This window comes from Temnothorax longispinosus, chromosome 5, assembly GCF_030848805.1.
Source record: "Temnothorax longispinosus isolate EJ_2023e chromosome 5, Tlon_JGU_v1, whole genome shotgun sequence".
Lineage (NCBI taxonomy): Eukaryota > Metazoa > Arthropoda > Insecta > Hymenoptera > Formicidae > Temnothorax > Temnothorax longispinosus.
In genome coordinates this window covers 23,422,811-23,449,822 of record NC_092362.1, presented here as the reverse complement: position 1 = coordinate 23,449,822, position 27,012 = coordinate 23,422,811, and the positions used below count along the sequence as shown (strand labels likewise).

At 36.8% G+C, this 27,012-nt stretch overlaps 1 protein-coding gene across 3 annotated transcripts in view; it reads left to right on the top strand.

The window, feature by feature from the left end:
* The window catches only part of LOC139813036 (zwei Ig domain protein zig-8), a 122,234-nt gene that overhangs the window by 26,013 nt on the left and 69,209 nt on the right, over positions 1-27,012 (top strand). For all 3 annotated transcript variants that reach the window (XM_071778291.1, XM_071778290.1, XM_071778288.1), the window contains one exon: positions 19,551-19,726. In XM_071778291.1, coding sequence (XP_071634392.1) covers positions 19,551-19,726 — 176 coding nt within the window. The remainder of the gene's footprint in view (positions 1-19,550; positions 19,727-27,012) is intronic.

Sequence of the window (27,012 nt, the reverse complement as noted above, 5' to 3'; positions counted from 1 at the left end):
TTCTATTAACAGAAGATAGAAGCATAAATATTTGTTTTAAATTAAAAATACGGTGAAGCACAAGCGTATCATACATTTTGAATTATCTATTTGTACTTGTTATCGCTGCCGGTACAGATACCAATAATTTAAATAAGCGTATGGAATTGCAATATACAATTCATATATTTTAACTCATTCATGTTCGCATTTTCTAATAATATTATATCTGCGCTTTTTTGAAAGTATATCTTCCTAATATTTTTAATTAAAACTCTCGAAGCACTTCTGTTGAATAATAAGAATAAATATATGATCCTCTTATCCTTATATGATCCTCTATATTAAAAGACATCACTGGAATATATCTTTTCTTTGAAAATAACACATATTTAAAGGAACGCGAGATACAGTGTTAATCGTACTTCGAAAGCCGGTCAAAGCGCTAGCGTCGATGAAACTAGAACGAATCGTACACCAGACAACTATAGAGCGCTGGAAAAAGTGACAGACTGAAAAAGAGCGGAGTTCCGCAGTCGATTCATTGGGAATACGACTTCACCGACATAAACAGGAAAACATTCGTTTGTCGCAGCAGATCCGCATCCGCGCGCGACACGTTCGCGCGAGGTGCCTCTAAATCACGGTGGCGCACAGTCGAGTTAACGGGTTACAAACCCTGCGTCGGTCTAGTCTAGTGCTTGCTATCGAGGGCTCGGCAAGCCCTTTCCCAGGCTCGTCGCACGAATCCTCTTTCCGCTCTTGCGACATCGTCGCTCTCTGTGCTATTTATAGATTAATTACGGCACGTTAAATTGGTGTCTATGTTCGTGACTCGAATTCGATTGACGTAGATGATGAGACTCGCGTATTCTGTATGGCAAGGACGTGTGATGGGCATTTTAGGGACACTTAGTCAGGGAAGGCTTTAGTTACAGCACAATTATGTTGCGAACAACAAAGATGGATTGAGGCGTCCCGTATTGGCTTCTCTGCAGGGCTCGTTAATATAGGATTAGGAAAATCGTCTTCTACAGCTCTTTATTGTTTCTAAAAGAAAAAAGGACGTATTTGATAATCTGCTATTTTTTAATTGCCTTATCTTTTATATAAAATTAATATTTCAATTTAAATAATATTTTATATTTATTTAATTATATTTAATTAATTATATTTCAATAATATTTAAATAAGATTATTAAATAATATTTCTCTAATAAAAAAGAAAACTAATTAATCCAAGAATTCTGCTTCATAAACTCTTATATTCGATATTTTGAGCGATAGTTTGATAGCTCTATGTTTAAAAAAAAATTGTGATGTTGCCTTTCAAACAAAGTTTTAAAATTTTCTTCTTTTAATGCGTTATTCGGATCGAATTGTTAATAGTAGAGCGTCGTAATAAAATCCCGCCATTTAATGTCAAAACCATGTTATATGGAATACGATATGGCTTTCTATTACTACGCATATGAATTCCGGGTTACCGAGCGTATACGATGTGGTCCACGTTAACATTGTGCCATAATTTTCCGAGCATTGTTCGTGGAATATGCACAGTTTCCAGCACGTGTATCATCGAACTGCGTATCGTTGTTGGAATTTTGGGAATGATTAAACCCCCGACTCAATTATTCATAAAACTGCAGAAAATGTTGCTCGCCATGCAATAAATATAGACACTTAATATCAAAATAAATGCAAATACTTAAAATATTTAAAATATTTAAAAAATATTCAACACATACAGACTATATAGTAGCAGTTTTTAATTTAACATGCAAAGCAATGTTTATTTTAATATTTTTAATATTTATAAAAATAATATTAAAAAAATAACAACTTAAAAATCGTGACTTATGATTGGACAAGAATAAAATATCTGAAATCGCTTAATCGCAGCTCGTCATTCAGCGGCTTCGTTCGGAATAGCAATCGTGATTAACGCTGGCCTGTTTCAACTTACCCTACGTTTCTTAGGGTCTTAAGAAAGTCCGCGCGGCAATAAATCCCTCCATCGATCCATCTATGCCTTCGCCTTCGCCCCCGACCGCGCGTGTTCCGTCTTTATTTTCGTTTCTTCGACAATTTCAGTCCCGATACGCGCGCGCTGACGGGCCAATGGATTTCCGGAAAGCATTTGCCACGGTTTCTTCTTCCATCGGCGGGGGTGGAGTCGGACGTGTACGTTACCACGGCGCACTTCTTGTCGTCGTTTTATGCATTCGCGTTGCCGTGGCGTTCGTACAAACGTGAAAAATGACCCGGTAAGAGACATTCCAGGCGCGGGGGGGGGGGGGGCGTAGACTAGTTTTCCGACACAAGTATTTGCTGAGATCCCTCACGCCATTATTTACGTCTAATTATATAACGCGTAATTATATATGCATTTATTATAGAAACGCTCGGCAAGAAAACGGAATCTTCGACAATCTTACCAAATCTCTCCAAATTTTAATTAAAAAACGATGAATTTTCATACATTTTTCGTGTTCGCGGCAAATCGTTAAAGATGAAAATAATCCAAGACGAATTGACAATCGATTTAACGAAAAGAATAATCTCAAACGAATAAATGCTTTTTGATATTAACGAGTAACAAGAAAAGTGGTCTTTGAGAGCCAAACGCAGTTAATTGTGCGTGAATTAACGTTAATGCAACATTTAATTAATAAAACTTAATACAAATTCCAAGTGTTACCCCCCTCCCTTAGATTCGAGCTGTCTTCGAGAAGAAGTTGCGAAGCGTTCTTCGTGATGACGAGGCGTTTATAAACAGACACTACAAAAATTCGGAGCTGAGTCGTTAACGCGAATGTCGTCAAGCCGTATACGAACTTGCTGCATTGTGTTTTTCTGTACTTATTGTTGAATAAATTAATTCTTTCCCGCAAGCCAGTCAGTTATTTCCGCGAGTTCCGGAGAATCCGCGAATGCGGATGCAAATGCGAGAAGTCTCGGGCGTTCAACACGCGAGCGAGTCTCGGGCGCGCAATTTGTAATTTGTATTAAATTATTAATTCAATGTTACATAATGTTAATTCACGCACAACTAACCGCGCTTGACTGTCAAAGCCTACTTTTCCATATTACTTGTTAATTTTAATATTATATTTATTTACATGGTTTAAAGATGTTCAAAGATGTAGATGTTTGAACGTATAAACACACTGAGAGAAATAAAGTTGTTCGAAAATTAACAAACGGGTAATCCGATAACTTTCAATCGGAATTATAAAAATTAATGATATCCAGATATCATTGATAATTGGATATACATCTGATATTATTTTGGCCTTTTGTTTGATAGGCTTTTTGTAATTCCGATTGAAAGTTATCGGATTATATTTATTTGTTAATTTTCAAACGATTTAAACCTGGATTTTTCTCTCAGTGCATATCTTTTTGCTTGTCAAAGCAAAAGGCGAAAGCTTGAATATAACCCGGCTGTGTATGCACAAAGTTCGGTATAATTCATTCTGCATGTGAATTTGTTATGGAGCTTTTGCTAACGCGCCGAACATGAATGTTGCGCGAAGGTCTTTTTCCGTTTCCCGCGACTTTCGCTTTCTGGACTTCGCATACTAATCCTACAAAGGCTCGCGAATAAACCTCACCGACACGTCTTGCTTTACGACTAATTTGACGTATTATGTGCTTTCTGCATCGTAAGCCGCACGCCGCGATATCTCCACGTTGATATATCGCGAGTATATTTTTTCAGGTCGTACTCCCCTGCTGCGTAACGACGATCGACATTTACTGTTCTGTCGTGATGTTCGTCGGAATATTTATTTATCATCCTATTTCTGAAAAGCCATTCTCTCGTATACCATAGACTTTTATTCGTCGTCTGTTTAGTTCTGTAATTCCATTCCATCTCTTGCATTTTAATACATTTTTCAGTAAGACTTCCGAATAGCCCCTACCTCCGAATTTGATGAAACTTGCAGGAGTTGTGCAATGGATTAGAGGACACGTTCATACCATAAAGGATTTTGTACGGAAACAAATAGGAACGGAGAAATTGGCGTCAAAAATTCAAAATTTGGTAAATGTCTACAACTAGGGCCTCAACTAGAAATCAATTGAAAAGAGGTAAATTCTATGTATTTTTGCTCCTCGAATCCAAAACTGTTGATAAAATTTGGGGGCCGCTTGTATTTTTTAAGATATCGTTAAGAAAATGAGAACCGTGAAATATATCAAAGTACATGTATGGGTGGGGGGGGCTTCGCCCCCCTGCACTCCCCCCCATTGTGTGAGTAAACCTACACGGAGAAAATTTTATATTAAATTTTGCTATGCTGTCGCACCAACTGCGGACCATAGTGCGACACCATAGGTAGTAATATTTACTATAAAATTTTCACCGTGTAGGAGTGTAGGCGGGGGGGCTCCGCCCCTCTTGCAGCCCCCTCCATGCGTGCCCAAAAAAATTTAAACAGTTAAATAATTTTAAAGCGCGTCATTTAACCTATGTAGTGTTTTTTTCTCATTTTCTTAACGGTATCTTAAAAAATACAAGCGACCCCCAAATTTTATCAACAATTTTGGATTCGAGGAGCAAAAATATAGAATTTACTTCTTTTCAATTGATTTCTCGTTGGGGCCCTAATTGTAGACATTTACTAAATTTTGAATTTTTGACGCCAATTTCTCCGTTCCTATTTGTTTCCGTACAAAATCCTTTATGGTATGAACGTGTCCTCTAATAGTCAACAACTCCTGCAAGTTTCATCAAATTCGGAGGTAGAGGCTATTCGGAAGTTGAGCCCATTTTTTAATTCACCGATTTTTTACTTTTTACAATTACTAAAGAAAGCAAATTTAAGCTACATAATTTCTTTTTGTGTTATCATCTTTTAAACGTGTGATTGATATAGAAGCAAAAATAAAAGCACATTAACAGCGTTGATGCGCTAAAGCGTCTCGATTTGATCACATATGTACATAATTTGAAATTCGTACTTTACCCTAAGAGATCTATTGTTATTAACAACTCCTTACGTGAAAATAATTATATTAACTAAAAATAGAAATATCTTTCCTATAAGATCTATCGATTAAATTCATTTAATATTCTGTTGTTCATATCAAACACAGTTAAAGAGTTTATAATTATAGGAATAAATAGGTCTATTTTAGAATTTAATTTTTTGCGGGAAGTATGAAATATTATAGTATTATATACGGAGAGAATTTTTTGTTATATTTTACCCTTAAATTCACTACAAACTTGGGACAACTTGTCAACCAAGGAATTTTTAAAATATACAAAAGACATTTATATCACACGTGCGTGGAAAGTGGCCCATTACGCGCGCGCCATCTGTGCGACAAATAGCCAATTCCACACGCGAGAAATTCCCCACTCGAACCCATGCAGGAATGAGATATTCTCGCATTGGAAGAAACAGTGCGGTAATGTTACATTATCGCACTGTTTTGACTCGTGTATGGAATTGGCTATTTGTCGCACAGATGGCGCGCGCCTAATGGGCTACTTTCCACGCACATGTGATATAATAGTTATTTGTGTAACAAGTGCGGGAAATTGAGAATTGGACACGAGTGCGGAGTGGACGCACGAGCCGAAGCAGTGCGGGAATATCTCATTCCTGCACGGGTTCGAGTGGGGAATTTCTCGCGTGTGGAATTGGCTATTTGTCGCACAGATGGCGCGTGCGCAATGGGCCACTTTCCACGCACTTTGTAATATAAAATAGGGTGTGTAACACGTGCGGGTTGAAAATTGGACACGAGTGCGGAGTGGACGCACGAGCCGAAGGCGAGTGCGATCACCCGCACGAGTGTCCAATTCCCAACTTCCCGCACTTGTTACACAAATAACTATTTACAAACAACGTGATAAAAATTACCAAGCAGATTGGTGAATTTTAAAAAATTATTAAAATTTCCTAGATATATTAATATTTCAGTAAAATTAATCAAACATATTTTATATTTTAATGTAATAGATATTAATATTTTTTATTATGGTAGATATTAATCAGAATAGCTCGCATAAAATTCTTGGTGGTACATGTTGTCCCACAACTACCATGATTTCAGGGTAAATTTTAAGAAAAAATTCTCTCCGTGTATAGATAAATGTTATTTGATTATCTCTCATGTTACGTGTAAATGGATATTGTTTATAACTCATTTATTTGTTGTTTGTAATTAAGTACTCTAAATAATTTTCGGTAATAACGTACACACACAAAACATAAATAGATCATATTTTAATTATTACTAAATACACGTATCCATTTATACCTATGCTTTTAAAGCTTATATATAGTTTACAGTATATTTTGTTCAAATAATATAACGTAAACAACAATTAAGTTGTTATTGACTCCCACAAATGATATTTACCATATTATATGTAAACAAATAGAAAGTTAAATAAAAAAAAAGGAAATATTTGTTCAGTTTATATAATAATACTATTATATAAAGTAAAACTCTTTTATACTGCAATTGTTATAAATATGATAAATTATGTCATTTATGCTTTTATTTAATATTAGAAATGACACGAGACAGGTGCTTCAAGATTTTCTATAAAACGGAGAACGGAGCAGAGATGAGATTCAGCGTCCGATTTGTCGGTTAGACGCTGCCGAGCGGATTGCCAACTTCGGCGTCGCACTCGCACTCAGCTTTTTCAATAAACTGCCGAAACCGCGGATAAGAGAAAATTGAGGTTCGGAGAACGACGACTGGGCGAGGTGTAATACTTTCTTCGGCCATTATCCGTCGCGTCGCTTCGTACAATCCGAAATTCCGGCGTATTTCTGCAGAAGTTCGATCCACGCGTAACTTCGAAAATTGATGCGTCAAAAAGCGGCGTCGGGGGGAAGAGTTCCCTCGAATTCATTGTCAGGAAAAGCATTTTGGCGTTCTGCATTCGCGAGATGGGAAGAAGTTAGATTCTATTACGACTCAAACTAAGTTTAAAAGAGTAATCATAACGTTTTGATAAAAGATAAAAGAAACAGTTCTTTTCCGGGTTTATATATATTATAGAATTATTTTCAAAAATAATTTGGAAAAATATGTTGTTTTTGCGATTCGGAAAAAAAATATCACAAAGCACCCCAAAATTCTTTAATCGGTCGATGTAACGTTATTTATACGAAAAATGAAAACGTGGCAAGCTGGAATTTATAAACAGTCGTCGAAAATTTTCCAATCGACGCGCAACGTACGGAACGCGCGTTTCCGGCGCAATCAAGCGATTTTTCCGATTTAACTTCACTCCCAATAAAGGGAAACCTTTTAGCTCGTTTTAACCTGCCGCGACAGCCATCGCGATATCGCGTTACCCAATCTGATTAATAGCAATTTGGACCGCGGTTGTGCGCGCACGAGTGATTTCTTCTCTTTAGAAAGGGCGAGCGTGGCACGTACGTCGGACGTACCAAGCTGAAAGAGATCCTTTGCCTTCGCCGCATTTTTCAAGTTTCCTCCGCGAGACCCGCTTCACTTTTCTCATCGCACTCTCCCTACTTCCGCACGTCGTCCTTTTTCCCCACCTTTATCTCGTTTTCTTTTTCTCTTCCCGCTTACGTCGCGCGTCGCCGTGTTCTTTCCTACTTCGTTTTTAATGCCCAAGCAAACGTTATCGTAACTTTCCGGCGACCATGCGCGAAACGCTCATTCACAGACCCTAGCTGGCTTGTGTATAGGGTAACACGCTTGATTTTATCCGCGCGCGATGTAATTCAGAGATTTACTGCGGAGTGTTTTTGCAGGCGAATTTCTTGCTCTCGGCGGAGTCCGCTGGACAATACATTTCATTTTAATATTTTTTATTTATTTTATACATATATCTCCGCTAAAGAATCCGACAACGGCAATATAGAGCGTACTCTCGGTGGATTGCTATCACTTTCCGAGAGGGCGAGAGGTGGCGATCGAATAAAAACCGATATATTTTTGTCGGATTTGAACTCGGATCTTTGGCTTATTAGAGCAGCGCATAACTCTCTGCGCCACGATCGCCACAGCGATCTACATATTTGAGGGAAGTACAGGGAGAAGTTGTTAACTATAAACGTATAAACATATTTTTATGGCTCGTTTCTATGCGGGTGAAATGACAGTTTATTATAAATTGTTCTCATTTCAAATTTTTGTATGTGTAAAAGAACAACACATTTCTTCTTAGGAACAAACTGTTAAAAGCATTTTAAAGGTGTTATAAATAATTCGATTTTAATAATGTCAAGAAATAAAGTTGTTTGCGTCATGAATTTTTTATATTTGTGGTTCGATTGTCTAGTTTATTTGCGTCTTTACTTACAAATTGAAGTTGCCGTTTTCAAGATGTTCTATTAAATCAATATTATTAAAATTAACTGTACATATATTCTTTAAATTTTTGCGATTAACAGATTGAGGAGTATTGTCGCACGAGTTTTACAAAGATGCTCTTTCATTTCAATCGTATAAAGCAAACGCATATGCTTCGCATGCGACATATGTCATGTGCCCACACACGCGCGTAAATGTCAGCACGAGTCTCTCCCTATAGCCAGAAAAGAGCAAACCGCACAGTGGAATTTCTCCGAAGGATTTCTCTCCGCTTTTTTTCCCTTCTTGTTTTTCCACCTCCGCGTTAGGAGCACTCGTTCCTTCTTTTACCACTTCCGTTTCTTCGCCCGGCACACGTCAGGCCTGGCAAGTTCGGTCACCCAACTTGGGTGATCGGCTTCAGTTTTATTAGCAAGTCGAATATTCTTTTTTTGCAGTTTTTATTTTCTCGTTTATTTGCCTAGAGTCATCCACGATCTCTCGCATTATGACTTTGAAGCGACGCTCCGTCAATCTTATCTTCTTTCCACTCGCCCTGTATACCTTTTTCTTATCTATTTCAGGTCGTTAAATTTTGGCGGGCAACGCGGTGAATAAGAGCTTCCCATTCCACCGTTTTTTTTTAGAGTCCATTTATCTAAACCTAAACCGTCATGTGTCACTTCTTGAAGTGTATCCGTCATAAAAAAAGCTTCTTTTATCTTTATTAACATGATTGTATCTAAACACGGTTGATACATAAATGTAGCAAATACGCGTGATGGAAGGAAACGTGGATGTAATACAACGAGAAAAAATTGGTTTTCTGGGAACTTTAAACAACCGCTTAAGCGGTCCTTGAGAGCTAGCACAAAGTCGTTCATCTCGGTAGATCAAGCAGACGGAATATTTCCTGGAAATCGTTATGCTTACCGTAGAATACCACGTGTCTGGCATGTGTTTGCACGCGTATCCGCGGTACACCCGCGCGATATCTCTCATTGCGCCAGCTCCGTGTTACGGATTATAAACACCGCATAATTCAGGCAACCTCTGTGTTTCCGCTTGATGAAACGAAGTTTCTCTCGCGTCCGACGAAATTTGCCAGTTTCGCCACATTACTTCACGTTTGCACGACTTATAAGATTGTTCTTGGCAGATTAATTCGAGGCTTCAGTCCTCCTTCTGTCGTTTTCTTCAGTTAACTGGCAGATTTCTTATCCTTAGTTCTCTCGAATATCTCTTTTACTAGTCAGATTATGGTGTGTTATAGGATTATTGATCCGTTATTTACTTGCCATTGCTTAATAAGTTGCGAACTTTTGACGATAAAATATTCACGATATTAAACAAGTGTATTTCGGTAGTTTTCAAGTAATAATTTAAGTTAGTAACTTTCTGAGATGTCGATTAATTGCTCCGTGAAAAATCTGAGGAAGAATCAATTTTAACTATTTTTAAACATTATTTATATATGTAGATTAATACAAAATCCAATAATATCTTTCCTTAATCGTATATGGAAGGGCAGAAAATTTTGTATACTACATTTTTCAGGGAGCCAATTCATTTCCCATGAAGAAAAGTGAATTCACGCATTCTGATCTTGACACATACATAAAGTATCTTTTTTAAAGGGATATCTTTTATATACGCGTCCTTCGCGTAGTCGTCTATAATTTTCGGAATATTTTATGTCGTGACTTTTTTTGCGGCATTATATCTCATATGAGGCTGACAGCGTCGAATCCATTTACAGATACTAATTCGAGAGGAAGTTCCGTTCCGTGACGCCGTTGTAAAATCGTATCTGTCACTACCGTATTCGTAAACTTTGATGTTTTAGCTGTTTTAGCACATAAAAAACGTGAGTGCATAATAAATCCAATACTTTCAAATATAATAAAAAATAAATACCGAAATAAATAAGATACAAGAAATATTAGAGTGTGTGTACCTATAGCGTGGTAAAAATGTTAATTATTAAAATTATAATTTTCAAAATAAAATTTGTTATGTCTTTTAACAATAAAATAAAATCTAACTTGTAGTTTTTAATTTTATTTTCGAAATTAAAATAACTTTGCATAGTGCTAAATGGAATTTCCAAATTCTACAAAATTCTTTACAAAGAAGTTATGTTTGAAAGTGGAGAATGTTTGCAAGACCGTGTGTCAGATAGTTGCGATAGCGAGAGGAAACAGATAGAACGCATATATTTGAAGCACGTGGCATGCTTATTACACGCGAAAATTTGGCAATGGCAAACGTTGTACAATCCCGCCATCCAATTTGTAGATATTTTTCATGTTTCTTCCTTCAAAATCGTTTGATAGCACCTATAACGAAAACGATGGGAAGCTTCTTCCAGCGCCAAACGATGTCACCGCCACGAAAGTATTCTCAATCAAATTCTAGCGTTGTATAGCAATCCTTTCGTGTTATATGCGTCGCATTTATTTAGAGAATGTCTGTTCAGCATTTTATTAATCTTTAATAATGCATTTCTCGATGAGTTGACATTTCTGTTTCGCGAAGATATCGGGATATCGCAATTCGCTGTAAATTATCAACTTTGTAACTTATCTTTAAAATGCAAGAGTCTGTTAAAAAGTCCACTTCAAATAAGATAAATTTTTATACCATTTATTTGTTTGAGCTTGAAGTTTTCATAGGATAAATTTTCTTCGTCGTAGCGCGTAGCAAAAATTCAGGCAAAGTCGACGACGGCCGGAAGTTGCCGCCTGCGCGAAAGAACTCTATCTCTAACTGGGGCGGCTTAAGCTCGTAAACGGTTTCCCGAAGTTACTGGCGTACCGAGCGAGGCGAGAAAAATTATATTCGCCCGCGACGTCAAATTGGAAACAGTCTTGAGCCGTCGACGGCTCCTGCAACGGGAAAGCGGGATGGACTTAGACAGGCGCGTCTTTCGAGCACTCGAAGATTTCGAAAAATCCGTCCAAGGTTATTGCGAAAACGTCGCGAAACTTTTATATGAAAATATCGCCTCTTTCTTATTGGTCGGAATTAAATTTTCGCGTGCAACGACAATCTGGTTGGTTTCACTTCAATAGATTATTTTAAGCTGTTTGCGCGAAAAGAATAATAAAGAAAGAAATAGTATTAATTAGGTGAAATAATAATAATAATAATAATAATAATTTTAATTTTAATATTGTAGGTAATAATCCATAAATCAATTAATTTTGCTTAACTGATTATTCCAATTTTGCAAAACTAATTATTATTTAAGATCTCTTAAGTAAAGTATACAAAAATAGATTAATAATAAATGATAACGTATAAAAACTTCATTACATATAAAAAAAAGTGTGCATGTAATAACTTTAGTGATATATCTAACGATTTTTTAAAGATATGTATGAACTGCGAAACAATGTATTTGTTAATAGATTCGAGGCTCATTGTCATTCCTTAATTAAAAATCACGCTTTAGTTTATATCGTGCTGAACGTCGAGCGTACTTCCGCTTTAAGCATCGTTATAGCACTTGTGCTGAAATGGTACCTGATAGCGAGTACTACGCGGAGTGCATCCATTACCTCCACGCTTGTTTGAAGTGTCTAAATACGTGTGTCTGTATACTGAATGTACCACGTATATACAGGTATGCAAATGCAGTTCATGCAACATCTTTTGATGTTCCTTCTTAATATATCATAGAAGTAGGTCATTAATTATTTTCAAATATATTTAAGCATACCTTAAGTGTTTCTGCGCATATAATTTCTTGCATGAATAATTTCGATAAAATTGCTACAAGAATTAAAATTTCCAATTAATGTTTAGTCGATAAATATTTTATGTGAAAACTATTTATCAACTGTCTGATTTAATAAAAATAATTGTCCTGTTAATTTTATTAATGAAGCTACTGCCGTAATGATGCTAGACCAATTACTTCTGCTAATCTTAATATATAGTTCTAATTATACTTATTGTTAGATTTATATAAAAAAAGCATATGAGAGAAAAATTTCACATTAATTATATATTATTTTATATAGCTGTGTTTTACATAGTCCAGATGACAGAATTGCAACAAAATTAATACTTTTATTTTGATCCTCAGCTTTATATCGAACGTTATCAATAATACAGTCTTTACAATTTTTCGGTTATATTTGTTCTTCTCAATTCTTTTATCTCATAGGCAACGGACAGAAATAGAATTAATTCTCTTCTCTTTTTCTTTCTCGGCTGTCATCCCTCAGCCGCAAGTCCCATTCTCCGCCGGATTTCCCGTTCGCACGCCACGCCGTGTCGTAAATTCCATCGAATCCGAACATCGTCGTCGAACTCGCAAAATAGGCGTCATTTCAGCAACGGACCTGCCCGCGAAACTATGAAATAATCTCGTCGTTAATCTCGCGCGTCGTATCGCGCTGCGCACCCCTTGAACCCCGGCCTTTTCTGCCTTTCCCGCTCGAAACAATGGGAGGACGAAAGTTTACGGTCGCACTAGACCGTCGGGAGGATCGTATATTTTCGCCGCAGCGCTCGTAAACTGCGGTCACGCTGCCAGTCGCCACGTCGTAGGCGCATCTTCGAGCGGGGCTGCGTGTTGGTGCGCGGAAGGATTCTGTGGCAGTACGCCACTGTGTCAACGTGTCACTGGATAATTTCAGAGTTACGCAGTTCTCTCTTGTTTCCCGGTGTCCTCATCCTCCGCCTTTTTTTTCCCGCCTATATAACGGCGGAGAGATTTGTTCTCCGTCGAGTGCGCCGTTTGCGTACGTGTTTATCTAAGTGCATTTTGAATGAAACATGGAGGTCGTCCCGCGCTTACTACTTGCACTTGCGTTCGTCTGCATGTGTGCATTACGATACGGACGGACGTGAAATACTACTGCTCGTTGTTGCGCTCGTTGTTGCGTCCGTAAGACAACAGAAGCAATGCACGCAAACTGATATAATTTAATAAAATGAAACACAAATTGAGCATATTAATTGTTATTCACCTAGATCGAGTATTTATTTGATTAATTTGCAAACATTAATACTCTACGTGAATAACCATCATTAAAGCCAATTTTTTTTATATTACATCCACGTTTTCTTCAATCACGCGTATTTGTTCAATTTATATATCAATCGTGTTTAGATATAATCATGTTAATAAAGATAAAACAAGTTTTTTTATAACGGTTACTACACTTCAATGCATTCTCTAATTCTCAAAAACTAGAAAAAGATAAAAAGTAAGATAAACCAAGATTTAAAAAGTTAATCTGCATCGATAGAAATTTGGATATAATTGTTTATTTATTGCATTGAAAGGTTGTCCAAATATGTTCTCCATAAGCACTTTGAATATATATGTATAAAAAGCTTTACAAAACTATTTGTTAATTTAGAGATAATCTTTTTATATCTAAAACAAAACTGATTTTTGAGTGCATGTGTATTCCGGATGCGAATTCTGGGGCGGAGAGGGAGGGTTGCCTATCCTTTACCCGTTAGTCGAATCGAAATTTGTTTTTGCTCGCGCGTGCAGATCTCAGAATGCTGCACGTCATTCGCGTTAAGAAACCGAGCGCGCGAGAAAAGAAGCGCGCCGCGAGAAGAAATATGCTGGAGGAAAACCGAGATAATGCTTCCAAGAAATAAAAATGTCGGTCGCTCGAACACGCGAATTAGGAACTTCGTAAGGAAAGTGGGATCTGTGGAAGGAAGTAGTCCAGGAAGATTTAGCGCGTGGCAATTTGTGGAACGTTATGTTAGTCTTCTATAGTAATTGTGACTTCACACGAGAGTTTACGAAAATGTATTGTCCCGCGAGAGACAGCAATTTCTTATCTCAATTTATCGTCCTTCGGATGAAATACAGGAGCAATAAGAAATTATATTAATTTCCTCAGTGACAAGCGTACATATATTTGTATTTATTCGCTAAAATAATAGCTTGAGATAAAACGGTAATTTAAATTTTACGAACGCGGGCGCGACAGGTGAACTAATTTATATTTTATAAATATTTATATTTATATTATGCTATATTTGTTTTATAAACATTATAAACAGTTGAGAATCTTGGAGATTTATTAAATATTATTGTCCGTTTGAGTAAATATATCTTGCATATGCGGCAGAACGAGCTTTATATCATAACGCAAAATAATTAACTGTCAGTTCTAGAGGAAATTAATATTGACCGTAAATACGAAGAGAATTTCAACACTGCATATCATGTGCTTTCGTCTACTATAATAAGCAGCGTAAAAATGTTCACTCATTATGACACAGTACGTTCTCGCGAATGTATCCAGCCTTATCTGCGCTTGTTTGAGATGCACTGAGAAGTCAATCGTTAAGTTACAATACAGTGCAACCGGAATAAATTTCATAAATACGGCGGCTCGCATAAAAAGCGCGGACGCGTTTAATTATTAACGCGACGATGCGCCCCGTTAGAATTTATGGCTATCGGGTGTGATATAATTCGTCTGGCGTGACCGGACGTTTTTAGTGGCGATAAAAACTCAGATCGTATACACGCGGGCGATTTCGTTCTCTCGCGGTCTTTTAAGAAGAGGCACATGCCTTCTGACATTTCACTAAGAAAAATATCCCGGGAACAACAATGATGATGGAGGAAAGCTACAATCTTTATAGTTTACGGCACATTTACGTCGCATGGAGTTTATAATATTACGAAATCTGTGTAAGCGCGAAAAAAAGCCCTCGGGATAAAAAAGCGGGCAGAAGTAGTACAGGGGTTGCGAAGACATTTGCAGAGGTGGCGCCTGTGATAGCTCGCACGACGAGTGGAAACGGACGGTCGTAATCAGACGTGAAAATACTCTAACGTATTTGCCTGAGGAAAACTAGAGTGGAAATTGTTCCACGAGTGTGTTGATACGATTCATGCGTTTGCTCTGGAGTTCCCTTATTTAATATTGCATATGACACATGCAAAGAAAGGAAAGAGATTTTGGATTATATACTTTACGTTAAAAAAAAAAGAATAATACGTGTACATTATTATTTAGTTTTTATGGTGTAACGTTAATATGTATTTGTATCTAATTGTAATGTAAATATGTTTTCTAAACGATTAAAACGATTAAAAGTTGAAAGTTAATTTTAATATTCCTCTTTCCGATTTCTCCGTACCGGAAGGACCATCGGAAGTGGTAGAGATCGCGATAATGATGACGCGAGACGATTTTCGTGTAATGTACATCATCCTTATTTGCGACGGTGGCTTTTTGTCAATTAATCTGGAGTTATCTGAATCTGTGGCAGGGCTTTACTGCGGCGGAGGCATAAAGGGGTAGAGTGTTGGTCATTTGTATAACGCCAGTAGAGTGGGTATGTATACGGGCGTTATCGCCCTAGAAGAGGAATGGGAGGGAGAAGTAGTGATGGAACCAAACTAATATTTACTCTCGATTCTCGAGCAAACCAGGCGAAGATGTTCATATAAACTGCATCAATATTAACTTTCGACTTATAAATCTCATTGGGGTATGCTCTCGTACTATTTAATGATGTATTCGTGCGTATACCTATCTTATGTTTGGAACAACAATCCGTGTGATATAGAACGTAATAAAATATATAACAATTATCACTCAATTTTCAATTCCGTAAATTAAATATTAAACACTACGCATGAAATATCGAGCAAACTTGCAATTTATTTTATGCTGTATTTTATGCACATTGTAGTTCTCTTCAATGTAAAGTGGAAGTTTCGAATATGTCAGGTGATAGCGCGCGGGTGAAAATTATTCGCAAGAGTGTTGAGAGCGTATTGTCATGTGTGTGCGTTGAGATTTGAAAGAGGATACCGCAACCTTTTGGGGAAGGGCGTTGTTTATGTGAAACAGTCAAGCTCAACGAGTTACGATGTCAGCGGGGTTGTTCTGGGCAGATTTGTTTGATAATTCGATAGCCGTCCGCATTTCAAACCCCTACTCGCAATCCACTCCGCGTGTTCGCCGTGGATTTACCCTCGCGCCGCACGCAGGTTCATCCAATTAAATTTATCAGATTGCACGCGCGCGAGAGTCAAAAGGGGGATACGCGATGATTGGCAGACGTTTGTCTTTTTGGGGTCACGGCAGAACGTAGTTTTTTTCATTCTCAATTGGGACATTGCAGCGGCACGAAGTGGACAATGGTTGCGCAATATATGTATAGTGGTGGATTGAAAATATTGAAATGAAGAATTTATATTCGCCAAGTTTGGCTCACTTTAAAGCGAGGCTCTTTTATTTCGCGGACCGTTGCGTGCGAAAAAATAATTCTTTATTTCTAAATTTTGTGCAGCGTTTGACAAATTTATAGAAATATTGCAATTAGGATATACGACGTTAAAAAATTTTGTCACAATGGTAGTGATCGGTTTTGAACAAAACGGTGAAAATAAGTTAGACCGCAAATGACAGAAGGGCTAAATGCGAAAGTTAAACCTCTAAAAAAAAAACAAAAAAACAAAAAAAAAAAACAGAAATTAAATCATCCCTCGGTTTACATCAATTCGGTTTTCTTCTTTGTATTAATGCACTCGCAGCCAGCCAGTTTCTATTACGAACTTTCCTTTCGGATCAATCCCTGTCAACCGCCAATGAGTATCGTCGTTCGGTCTGATGATGATTGATGATGATGGAGAATATACTAACTGTTCCGAAGGTATACTAAGCAGAGAACGATCCGTATAGCCCGGCAGCCCCATTTGAATGATGTTTATTCGAGAACTTCGAAGACTTATGCAACACGTGTTCAGTCAGCAAACGGCTATCAAAAAGCTGGAAAGCCATAAATGTTAGAATAAAAGTAATAACTTTTCCATGATTTTTAGACTATTAACTAATAAGGATCATATTAATTAAGTAGAAAAAGATCTCAATTTTAGTATTGAAAATTTAATATTGAATTGAAAGCGTGATTGTTTTTACACGACATGGGAATTTCGCTAGATATTGAAAGATAAAGAATTTACGCGTGACTGAAATAAAAGATGTTAATAATAATAATAATAATAATAATAATAATAATAATAATAATAATAATAATAATAAAGTTTTTATATCGTATACTCAAACTAGCGCCACTAGATTATATTGTCATGATTGTAAAATTGCGGTTATCCCGTACAATTTGCGTGAATAATGTGCCCTTTATAATCTCCTAAAATCGAAATCGTTTGAAAGTTTGGCTTTCGCGCGACCCCTGTAGTACGTGTCACTATTTTACGTGACATGCATATTTGAAATATATTCGATGGGTTGCGAGAGAGAGGAATGTGTGTGAATCGAATTTATTCTACTGCCACTCGCACACGTGAAGCAAATAGATGCGAGAACGTGAATCAGACTTAAGGAATATTGGTCCTTTCTTCATAATTTGCGCGTCTTCTTGCGAGTTGCATTGCAATTAGATTTTAAGTTTTAGTTTTGGAATCTGGTATGTACACGTAAATATATTGTATATATTGCATTATTATATAAAACCAACAAATATAAAATATACTCAGCAATATGTCAAGAAAAAATAAAATAAAATATATGTAAAAAGAATTTCGTAAAAAATAACAAAAAACATTTATTTATTTAGAGATATAGTGAATTTAACCATATTTCAAATTCATGGTTAAAATGTAGTAAAGCGTATCGAGAGAACTCTGAAAATGTACTATGAAAATGTATACAAGCAGATACGGGTGCTCATGATAAAAACGCAAAAGTCTCTCTAATCCAATTCATCAAAACAAGTTTTTACAAGTACTCAAAACAATCTCTTTTATTACAAACTCAATCAATCCTCCAGGTATAAACCAATAAAAACGCGTTATCGATTAAACATGAACCAGTTTTGTTTTTTCCTTTTTTTTTACTACATGATATCCTTTGTCGAAAATTTTGGAAATAAAATTGTTAGTGAGCGAGCGCGCTCGCTCTTTAGATAAAATACACGTCGTTCGCTGCACATGTGTAATGTCTTTTATCACTATAAAGTCGAGCGTATATTGTCGTGAAAGTATGCTAGCTTATTCTTCATAGTACATGACGAACTGGGTGGCGAAGGAGGCGGGGGGAGAATTCTATGGAGGTACAAACGAGCATATACAATGAGGCAGAGTGCATAGCTATGTTCTATAAGATATTCCGCCGAAATGTCGAAGAGCGTATTATGCTTAAGAAATGAGCTGAGTTTGCTCGCTCGGCGCCGCCAGTTCGCTACTTGCCAGTTATAACGCGCATTTGGATTCTGGTATCTTGTAAGTAGTACATCTAGCAGTCGCTCGCAGCAGATTCACGAGCTGCGCTCTCGTGGGAGACGTCGGTGAGCGCTGGTTTCCTGTCCAAAATCCGCATATAAGTTTCACGGGAGGTAGAACACGTTTTGCGCGCTTCTTTGTGACGCGCTGCACATGCTGCACTACACGCGTGATTAAGTTTGCCAACGCGTTACGAAGATAGACTTCTTTTAATCCGTATATTAATAATTCCGTACAATCTTTTGCACATAAGAATAAGATTAGCACATAAAAAAGAATATTCTTGATTTTGAAATATCTTTAGTTTTAAATTTTGAAATAAGATTATATTGTGTTAAATGAAGAAAACTTGCTTTAATGAAGTATTTTATATAGTTCAACCAAGAAAACAAAGTTGAAATAAAAAGTTAAAATTCTTATATAAGTTCTTATATAAGAAGATTATAGATTGTTGCGTATATTCGAGTATGTAAGTTTTCATATGTAACACTACTTTTTTTCTGTACATCTTTTATGATTTTTTCATGAATTTAATCTTAAATTAAAAAAAAAATAAATCCATGACACTACAACTCGGGAGAGCCTTGGCCTGCATTACTATAGTAATGTATTCATGACAGGTTTGTTTCATTAGGTGGGTTGTCAGTCTACGCTAACTAGAAGTCACCATGCTTATCGAGCGGGTTGGTGACTTTTTCCTGAGGTATTTTAACCCTTTGGACCAACGGTTTAACGTCTCTTCAGTCTCTTCCGACAGACGGATCCCTTAATTGTCATATTTTCTATAAAACAAAATGAGAAAAAATGTTTGAAACATATCGTGCGTGCACTCTTCTCTTTATTCTAACAATTTAACGTATATACACTAACACACGGCATTGGAGTAATAAATAAAGCGCAACACAAATAACAATTACTTTTATTAACGTAACTTTTATAAGACTATTGAGAAATATGTTAAGCATCAGCGTTAAGAATCATGATCGTCATCATCAGATTGTTATTCTCTTTTCAGCGTCAGCACACGTACGCGTAACATCCACCGAAGATGCGCAGCGGCATGCAAACGATGCCAGTAATGATTTGATGGAAGATATGCCCGTTTTCGAGCCGACAGCAGCAAACGTCAGTGCATTTGTAGGACAAACCGCATATCTGCCGTGCCGCGTGCGAAATTTGGGCGACAAAGTGGTAAGTCTCTTCTTCTGATTTTGCTATCATATTTTACTGTAAATGCCAGGCAAGAGAATTCTTTCCATCGATTTAATTAAGTTGTACATAATGTATTTCGCATTCTAATCTAAAACTTGCTTATAATATTAATTAAGGAATCTTTGATACATCAAAGATAGATGATATAATATTTACCCTAGCTGTTGTTATGCAGACAGAATCATGAAGCTATTTGAAATGCGAATTTCGTTTATTGCTTTACTCAGAATATAAATCATCCTTGGACAATTAACAAAGGTCGTACGTTGGTACATATGTATCGTTATTAATTGCAAACAAGCACTGACTGGTCCGACGGCAATTAATCTGAAAATTTACCGGAGACGGCTTCGATTCAAACAGGTTGCTTCCAGCGGCCTTATCTGCACAAGGTATAGCCTACGTAATTAATACAGCGGCATGACAAATTGTCGCTTCCGTGTAATAGCGGGTCGCCAATAAATATCGCGGCCGCGATTAGAGCGCGTTCTCCACACGTAAACATATAGATGCCAGGCGGGGGGGGGGGGAGGTGGGTGTCGTAGCGCTTAGGAAATGGCGTGTCTGCGACGATATATCATGGAGGAGCCACGCGGGGACACAGACGTCGCGTCGGGGTGTTTCCTTCGAAGGCGAAATCTCCCCGATGCCTATCTCGCGGCGTTGACTAAGCGTGGCATAGATTTAACAAAGACGTATGGTCGCCTTAGCGTAGCTTTTCCGCAGCAACGCGAGCCTTGCCTCTCTCAGCTCTCACCGCGTTCCAGCCATTTATTGTATCCTCAAAGTTTTCAGTGTTTTATGTGAATTTACACAATGGACCGAATTACAATGATCCGAACTCATTGGACTTTATGGATATGGAGTACTTACGTGAACTATGAAGAATGGTGCAGGTTTTATTTCTCAATCGTTTTCGGCGTGAGCTATAACATTGAAATAAAAAAAAGACATATTCACTTTTTTATGTAGCTCCTAAACCGTAATCGAGGTAAAAAGTAAGCGAAAAGTTGCAAATTCGCTGCGTGGGAAGAATGTAAAAGGAAAGGGGGAAATTCCTAAAGCGTTTACATCGGAGTACGAACGCTTTATAACTTACCTACCTAAATTCTTCGCTCTGCGGAACACGCGCAAATAGAATCTTTCGAAAATTCTTGCGTTCGCTGCGAGAGAGAGAGAGAGAGAGAGAGAGAGAGGGAGGGAGAGAGAGCTGCGGCAGTCTGACTGCCAGAAAACTAGGAAGATGGTTTCGCGGTAACAAGGGAGGCAAAAGGAAGGTCGATGAAACGATCGAAGCGTGCGAATTTGCGGAGTGCTCGACTGCGATTCACGTTAGGTGGTGGCTGTAATCGTTCTCTGCGGAAGAATGCGGAATCGTCGGGGCTTGGCCGACGCGACGGCCGCGCATTCAGTATTTGTCGGTCGGTTACACTTCGTTCGCGGACACTCGTTAGATTAAAGGCACTTGGCACCAATCGGGAATCATTCCTACGAAGCGAATGTCATACGGTTCGCACTATGCATTTTTCTCCGGAAACGCAATTTTTCGACACACCCATCCAATTTTCGCGACCCACTTTTCCGCTTTTCCGAATTTCCTCTCTCTCGCTTGGGACAGGCTTCTTTGTACTCCTATACGGGCTTTATTGTTATCGAGCGAAGAGCGGTAAACGTATGCAACTGGTGGATGGATGCGGTTTTTCCAGCGGGGCTTCGCCCACCTTTTTCGCCCGGAGGAAGAAACATCCAGAATTGATGAGTGTAATTGTCTGTCGACTGACGCTTTTACGACGTTTGATAAAATTGACGTTAAAACAAATGATCCGAGTGACTTTCTCTCTTTATCAAGTATACAAGGGTTCTGTCAATTTGAAAGCTGTTGGCAAAGAAATATATATGCGTGTCCTAACTGATATCTGGCCTAAAGTTATTTTTATTAGTTTATTTCAGCTACTTGTCAGTAGTTATTGTAATATAAATATATAAATATTTCGTTACTTACGTTTTATATATATTATGCATATAATATATCATTTTTCCTATATTATAATTTATTGAACATTTTTTTATTAACTTATCGATTTGTTAGATTTTATATTAATTATGCATGCATAAAATTATGATAAAATATTTCGTTTTTCATATACCTATATATTCATATATTCCACTATTAATTGTTTTTTTTTAAGGTAAATACCGCAAATTACGATTTTCAGTAAATATCTCTTTTATTTAGTTTATTATTCTCTTCTCGTGCGCGTGTAACTAATAACAAAAAACCGCGTCCACTTTGGCGAAAAAAGTTTCATTTTACCGTTGCCGTCCAGCTGTAAAAATTTAAACTGAAGATTGATCGTACAGTCAAACGTGGTTCAATGTGCAATATTTCGAAAACGTACTTGTATCTAACAGAGATTTTATTGGAAACGGACGAATATATAGATTTCTTTAATAGCTGGGGATACAGAATTGCTCGACGCGCATTTTCTCGGGGGCACGGCCGGATGCATTTTTAGTTCACGTTCACCAGATTTATCCAATCTTTTCCACATTTTTCTTCCTTCCACTTATCTGTTTTCTTTTTTCCCCTTCGCGATCCACCTTTAATTAAATATCGATCTACCTGCGGCGAGACGGTCAGCGGAGACGCGCCGATTACGGGCAAGTTTTCTCGAATTTAAGTCGGAAAATCAAATGGAGTTTAAAAAGAAAATAATTGCGAGGGATTAGTCGCATTTATTTTAGTAAAACTCGAATTGCTCCCTAAACGGAAAAAGGGACTTTAACGAAATTTATAAGATCTTCTCATTACAGTCTAATTACCAGTTAACACTCTTGAGAACTTATGAACGAAGAAACTGATTGCTTGAACGTCATTATTTTCTAGGTCTCATTAGTTAAAGTGCAAATGCTTAAAAATGAGCATTTGAGAAAGAAAACGAGAGAAGAAATGTCAATTGCTACTTATCGGATAGCATTTTTTCTCTATTCGTTCTCTAAATTAAATTATTGATGAATCTATTCTTAAATAATAATTTAGTTCTAAAATCAAATATAATCAAATAATTATATCTTGGAAATATTGGAGCGTAATAATCTTCGTCATTAAAAGTTTTGAATATCTCATTATTTATTTTACTAGTTTGCATTAAGTACTGCATAATAATATCGGTTATAAACTTTTATCTATCTGTACTATAACGATATTCCTATCAATTTAGTCATCAACTACAATTTAGTCATCGACTACACATTTTTATAAAATCGATTATCGAAGTAATGCTTGAAAGCGGATAGTTTAACACTAGCTTGAATGCTTATTTTTAAAACTTTGTTCTCGGTCGTCGATAACTTGATCGATATTTAATTAAAAGATGGAATTATTGAGGAAAAGCTGCAGCACTATGGAAAAAGAATTGTTAAATTCGTAATAGTATATCAAATTATACTCAATTTGAGTCATTTTTAACATTCTTATTAGTCGCTCCACTGCTCCTACTCAATATGTTGTTAATTTAACTAAACAATGGACTTAAAATAATACTAGTTTGCGTTAAAGTAATAAATTTCCGACGCAGATAGTTAAAAGTAACAAAAAGTTATTTAACTCAAGGTATTGGTTTATATTTTATCCTTTAATATTTAACAGTGTAGCGATGGTGAGATTTGTTGTCCTGACGCACGTGCTTTAAATGCAACAAAATATACAGGCTGATAGTAAAGTCTATGTAAAGAGTCAATGTATATCTATTCCCCCCGCAAGAATATCGGGACTTAATGCCCATCGAAATATTAGTTTACGATTCTTTCGGGCAGGAACGTCGGAAGATTTGAGACGCGAACGTAAGTTAAGTTAGCAGCGAACAACTATAGCTGTGCTATATTGTATTCCTATTCTATAATTTTATTTTTGAGAATCATACCCTTTATTCATCCCAGCGAAGATGAGTTATGAAAGCTACGATTCTACGATTCTTCCGCACGAGGAGAATCCAAGGTACGTCTAGATAAGATAATGCAACGTAAAGTGCTGCCCAAATGCAATAAACGTTCGCTTTGTGCCACCGCCATGCTAGGCATTACCCTATTTCCTATTATATTTCCTATTAAGAGTCGGGGGACGATCATTTCGAAGGATAAATCAACTTTCTTGCTACTAAAGTTCCGTTTTCCGATAATACGACTTTAAGCGAGAAAATATGCTTTTCAAAACGTGATCACAGGGAACGGATTTTATTGTAATCGAAAGATCTTTTCGTAATAAAATATAAAAATAAACTTAAACGCATAATAAAGCAAATTTTGTATAATAACGCGCGCGCGCGTGTCAGTTTGCTTTTAATATATTTTTTACTTATTCTGGAATATTATGTTTCTTTTCATATTAAACTTTCAATTATCGTATATTTAATTACTGAGCTTTATGATAATTAATACGTCAGTTGCGAGAAACGGTTGAAAGATATGTCATATTTTATGAATTGTAATTGATTCAATAATTACACATGAAATTTCCTTCTCTTACGTTTCGTCTCAATTAATATAAAATATTTGTTTGATCATATATTAAACACATAGGTATTACAAGTTGGATTAACTCGTTAGTTTCTTCAAACATCAATGCTTTATAACAGAAAAAAGAGTCTTTGTACTTGCGCTGTTTATAAAATTAGTTCAACTTATACATATATTTTTGATATTTTTGTCATGTGTTTTTTTATGACAAATCGAACAATAATGAAAAAGACTTAAAAGCCAAACAAAATTTATATATGATAATTGTTTCCATCATCCAATGAGAAGATGTTTAGGGCGCATGTGATCATCTGGACTTGAAACGTTTTGAACATTACCTGCCAGAAATCGTCTGAATTAATGGTTCCAATGCTAATGTCCGCCATCAGCATAAAGTCAGACATGTCGGAATCCCGGTATAGATTCACCTGAAAGTGTCCCGTAACTCGTTCACTTTCTCGGCGGCTCAAATATATTCGTGACATGATAGATGACCAGAAGGGGATTTCTCGGTATTTACGCTACCGGCTACGTTCATAAAGTTCGACAAGCTTATCTTGCATCCGCGTTTTGCTATTGCGTTGCTTAATGCCTGCGCAAATTTGCGCAACGAGAAAATACAACACTAATTGTAAGAAGCTCTTTTTTATCGAATCTCTTACTACTTTAAACTTTGTGTTCCTTACCAAACGGCAATTTCCTCTTCGATGAATAATACTAATAAAGGCTTTTCTAGTTGACTCGTTATAAATATATAAATTTAAAAACTGCAAATAAAAAGTAATTATTTGAACAGACAATGCAATATTTTCGTTAACCTCTAACGTTATTATGTTTCCGTGATGTAACGCAACGTGAAATTTTCTGTAAAATCGTGATTTGTTAACCTCGCGCCCACGTCAAACGTCGCGTAGCATGATGGATCGTGGCGAAAAAACGTTCCTGGGAGATCGATTTTCTGCTGGATGTAAGGCTCGAATCCTCGGGGCAGCATTTCCACAGCATAAATTGGACAAGCGCGAATTTCGGACGTGCATTATTCATGGATTCCCGAGATAAGGGAACGCGATCGGTTCGAAAAACCGGGCGCGACGTGTGTATGTCTGCGAATATAAGGGAAAAAGACAAAAGCGGCTGGCATGCGGTGGTTAGCTCATTCCATTCTGATTAAGTTATATCTTTTGAACGGTATCACTGTCGAGGCAGATCATTTTTGACGCTGTGTGTACGGAGAGAGTAATAGATGTCTCTTTTTAAAAAACGAACTTTTTTATAATGCAGCTTTCTGAGTATTTGACAGCTTCTAGAATATTTATGAGATAGTCCAACCTGTTAAGAGATTCCTGTATGTTGCCAAAATATAAATAGTACAATGATTTAGCGATGTCAGACTGAACAAACCATTTGCATTGCTACCCAATTAATGACGATTACTACAGAGAGGAAATTTGTGAAAAGGGCGATGGTAGGTATATATCTGAGTGTTATCGACCGTAAATTAGTGCAAAGCGTATGGATGCCATTATGCAGAAGTGCAATAAATGCACATTTGCGCGAGATATCGTTTATCGTTTCCCCTGAGATTATTATAAAATAAAATTGAAAATGTTTCGGCGCTTTTATAAAGCATCACGTGCTTGAATAATTGCCCGTATTCCCTCGGAACTGTATCAACAGAGGCTGTTGCGCGAGCTTGATGTATTGCTTGATGTGTTTACAGTTTACGCGCCGCGGATACATGAAGGCTTTTTTTTTTGTAGTACGACGACTATATTAATAACAGTCGCGTATCAGCATAATTCGAGGTCACAATGAGCTCGAGTAAAATATACGATACATCGGAAATAACGCTGATATCATAATTGCAGCAAAAGGTTGCTGCAACTCGCCGCGTTACAATATACGCGAAATTAACAAGATACGAAAGTAATATATGATTGATAGTCAAACTATCATCAAACCGATGAGATTTACGCGCGGATGGACGTAATTGTTGAAATAGCAAATTTTCTGCTAGGTGTGTGTACAGTCCCTGGCCATATTATTATACGCATCTTAATTTTTTACAATTCACGGATTTTCCAGCACTATCATTGTTATAATCCATCGAGAAGCTATTGTTCTGTAGAAGATAGACATTTGTTTATGACGTATTTGAAAATGTGTGGGAACAGGTGAAGAGAGAAGTAGCAAATAAAGTGATTACCACCAAAAACTTAGCTGATTGATAAAATTATTTATGTCTGGAATTATAACACTCACAGATGCAAGAGGCAGTACGAGCATGCATCAATAGTATCTATGCCAAGGCAAATCAAAACTATAATACCCGCCAAAGACGGCTTGACTAAATATTAAAAATATGTATTTTTTAACTGAATAATTGACAAAAATAAATAAATACATGATTATTATTATCAAATCTGTGTTTTATTATTTACTATTATTCAAAGATATTAAGAGTTTTTTTAGGCAAAATATTTTTAAATTGTTTGATATATATACATATAATAATTATGCTGCATTTTATTGGAACTATTAACTACAATATTTACTAATAACTAATATTAATTTTGAACATTATCTCACCGACAATAGTTGCGGACAGATAGAAAAAGAAAGCGTAACAATTGCCCGACAACATGTCCATTATACCGCGCTGCATCTGAATAGCTAATTCTTAAGTACTCTTAAAAAATTCAGCGAGGATTTTAATTACGAGCAGTCTTTCAAGCGTTCAAAAGAAAGGG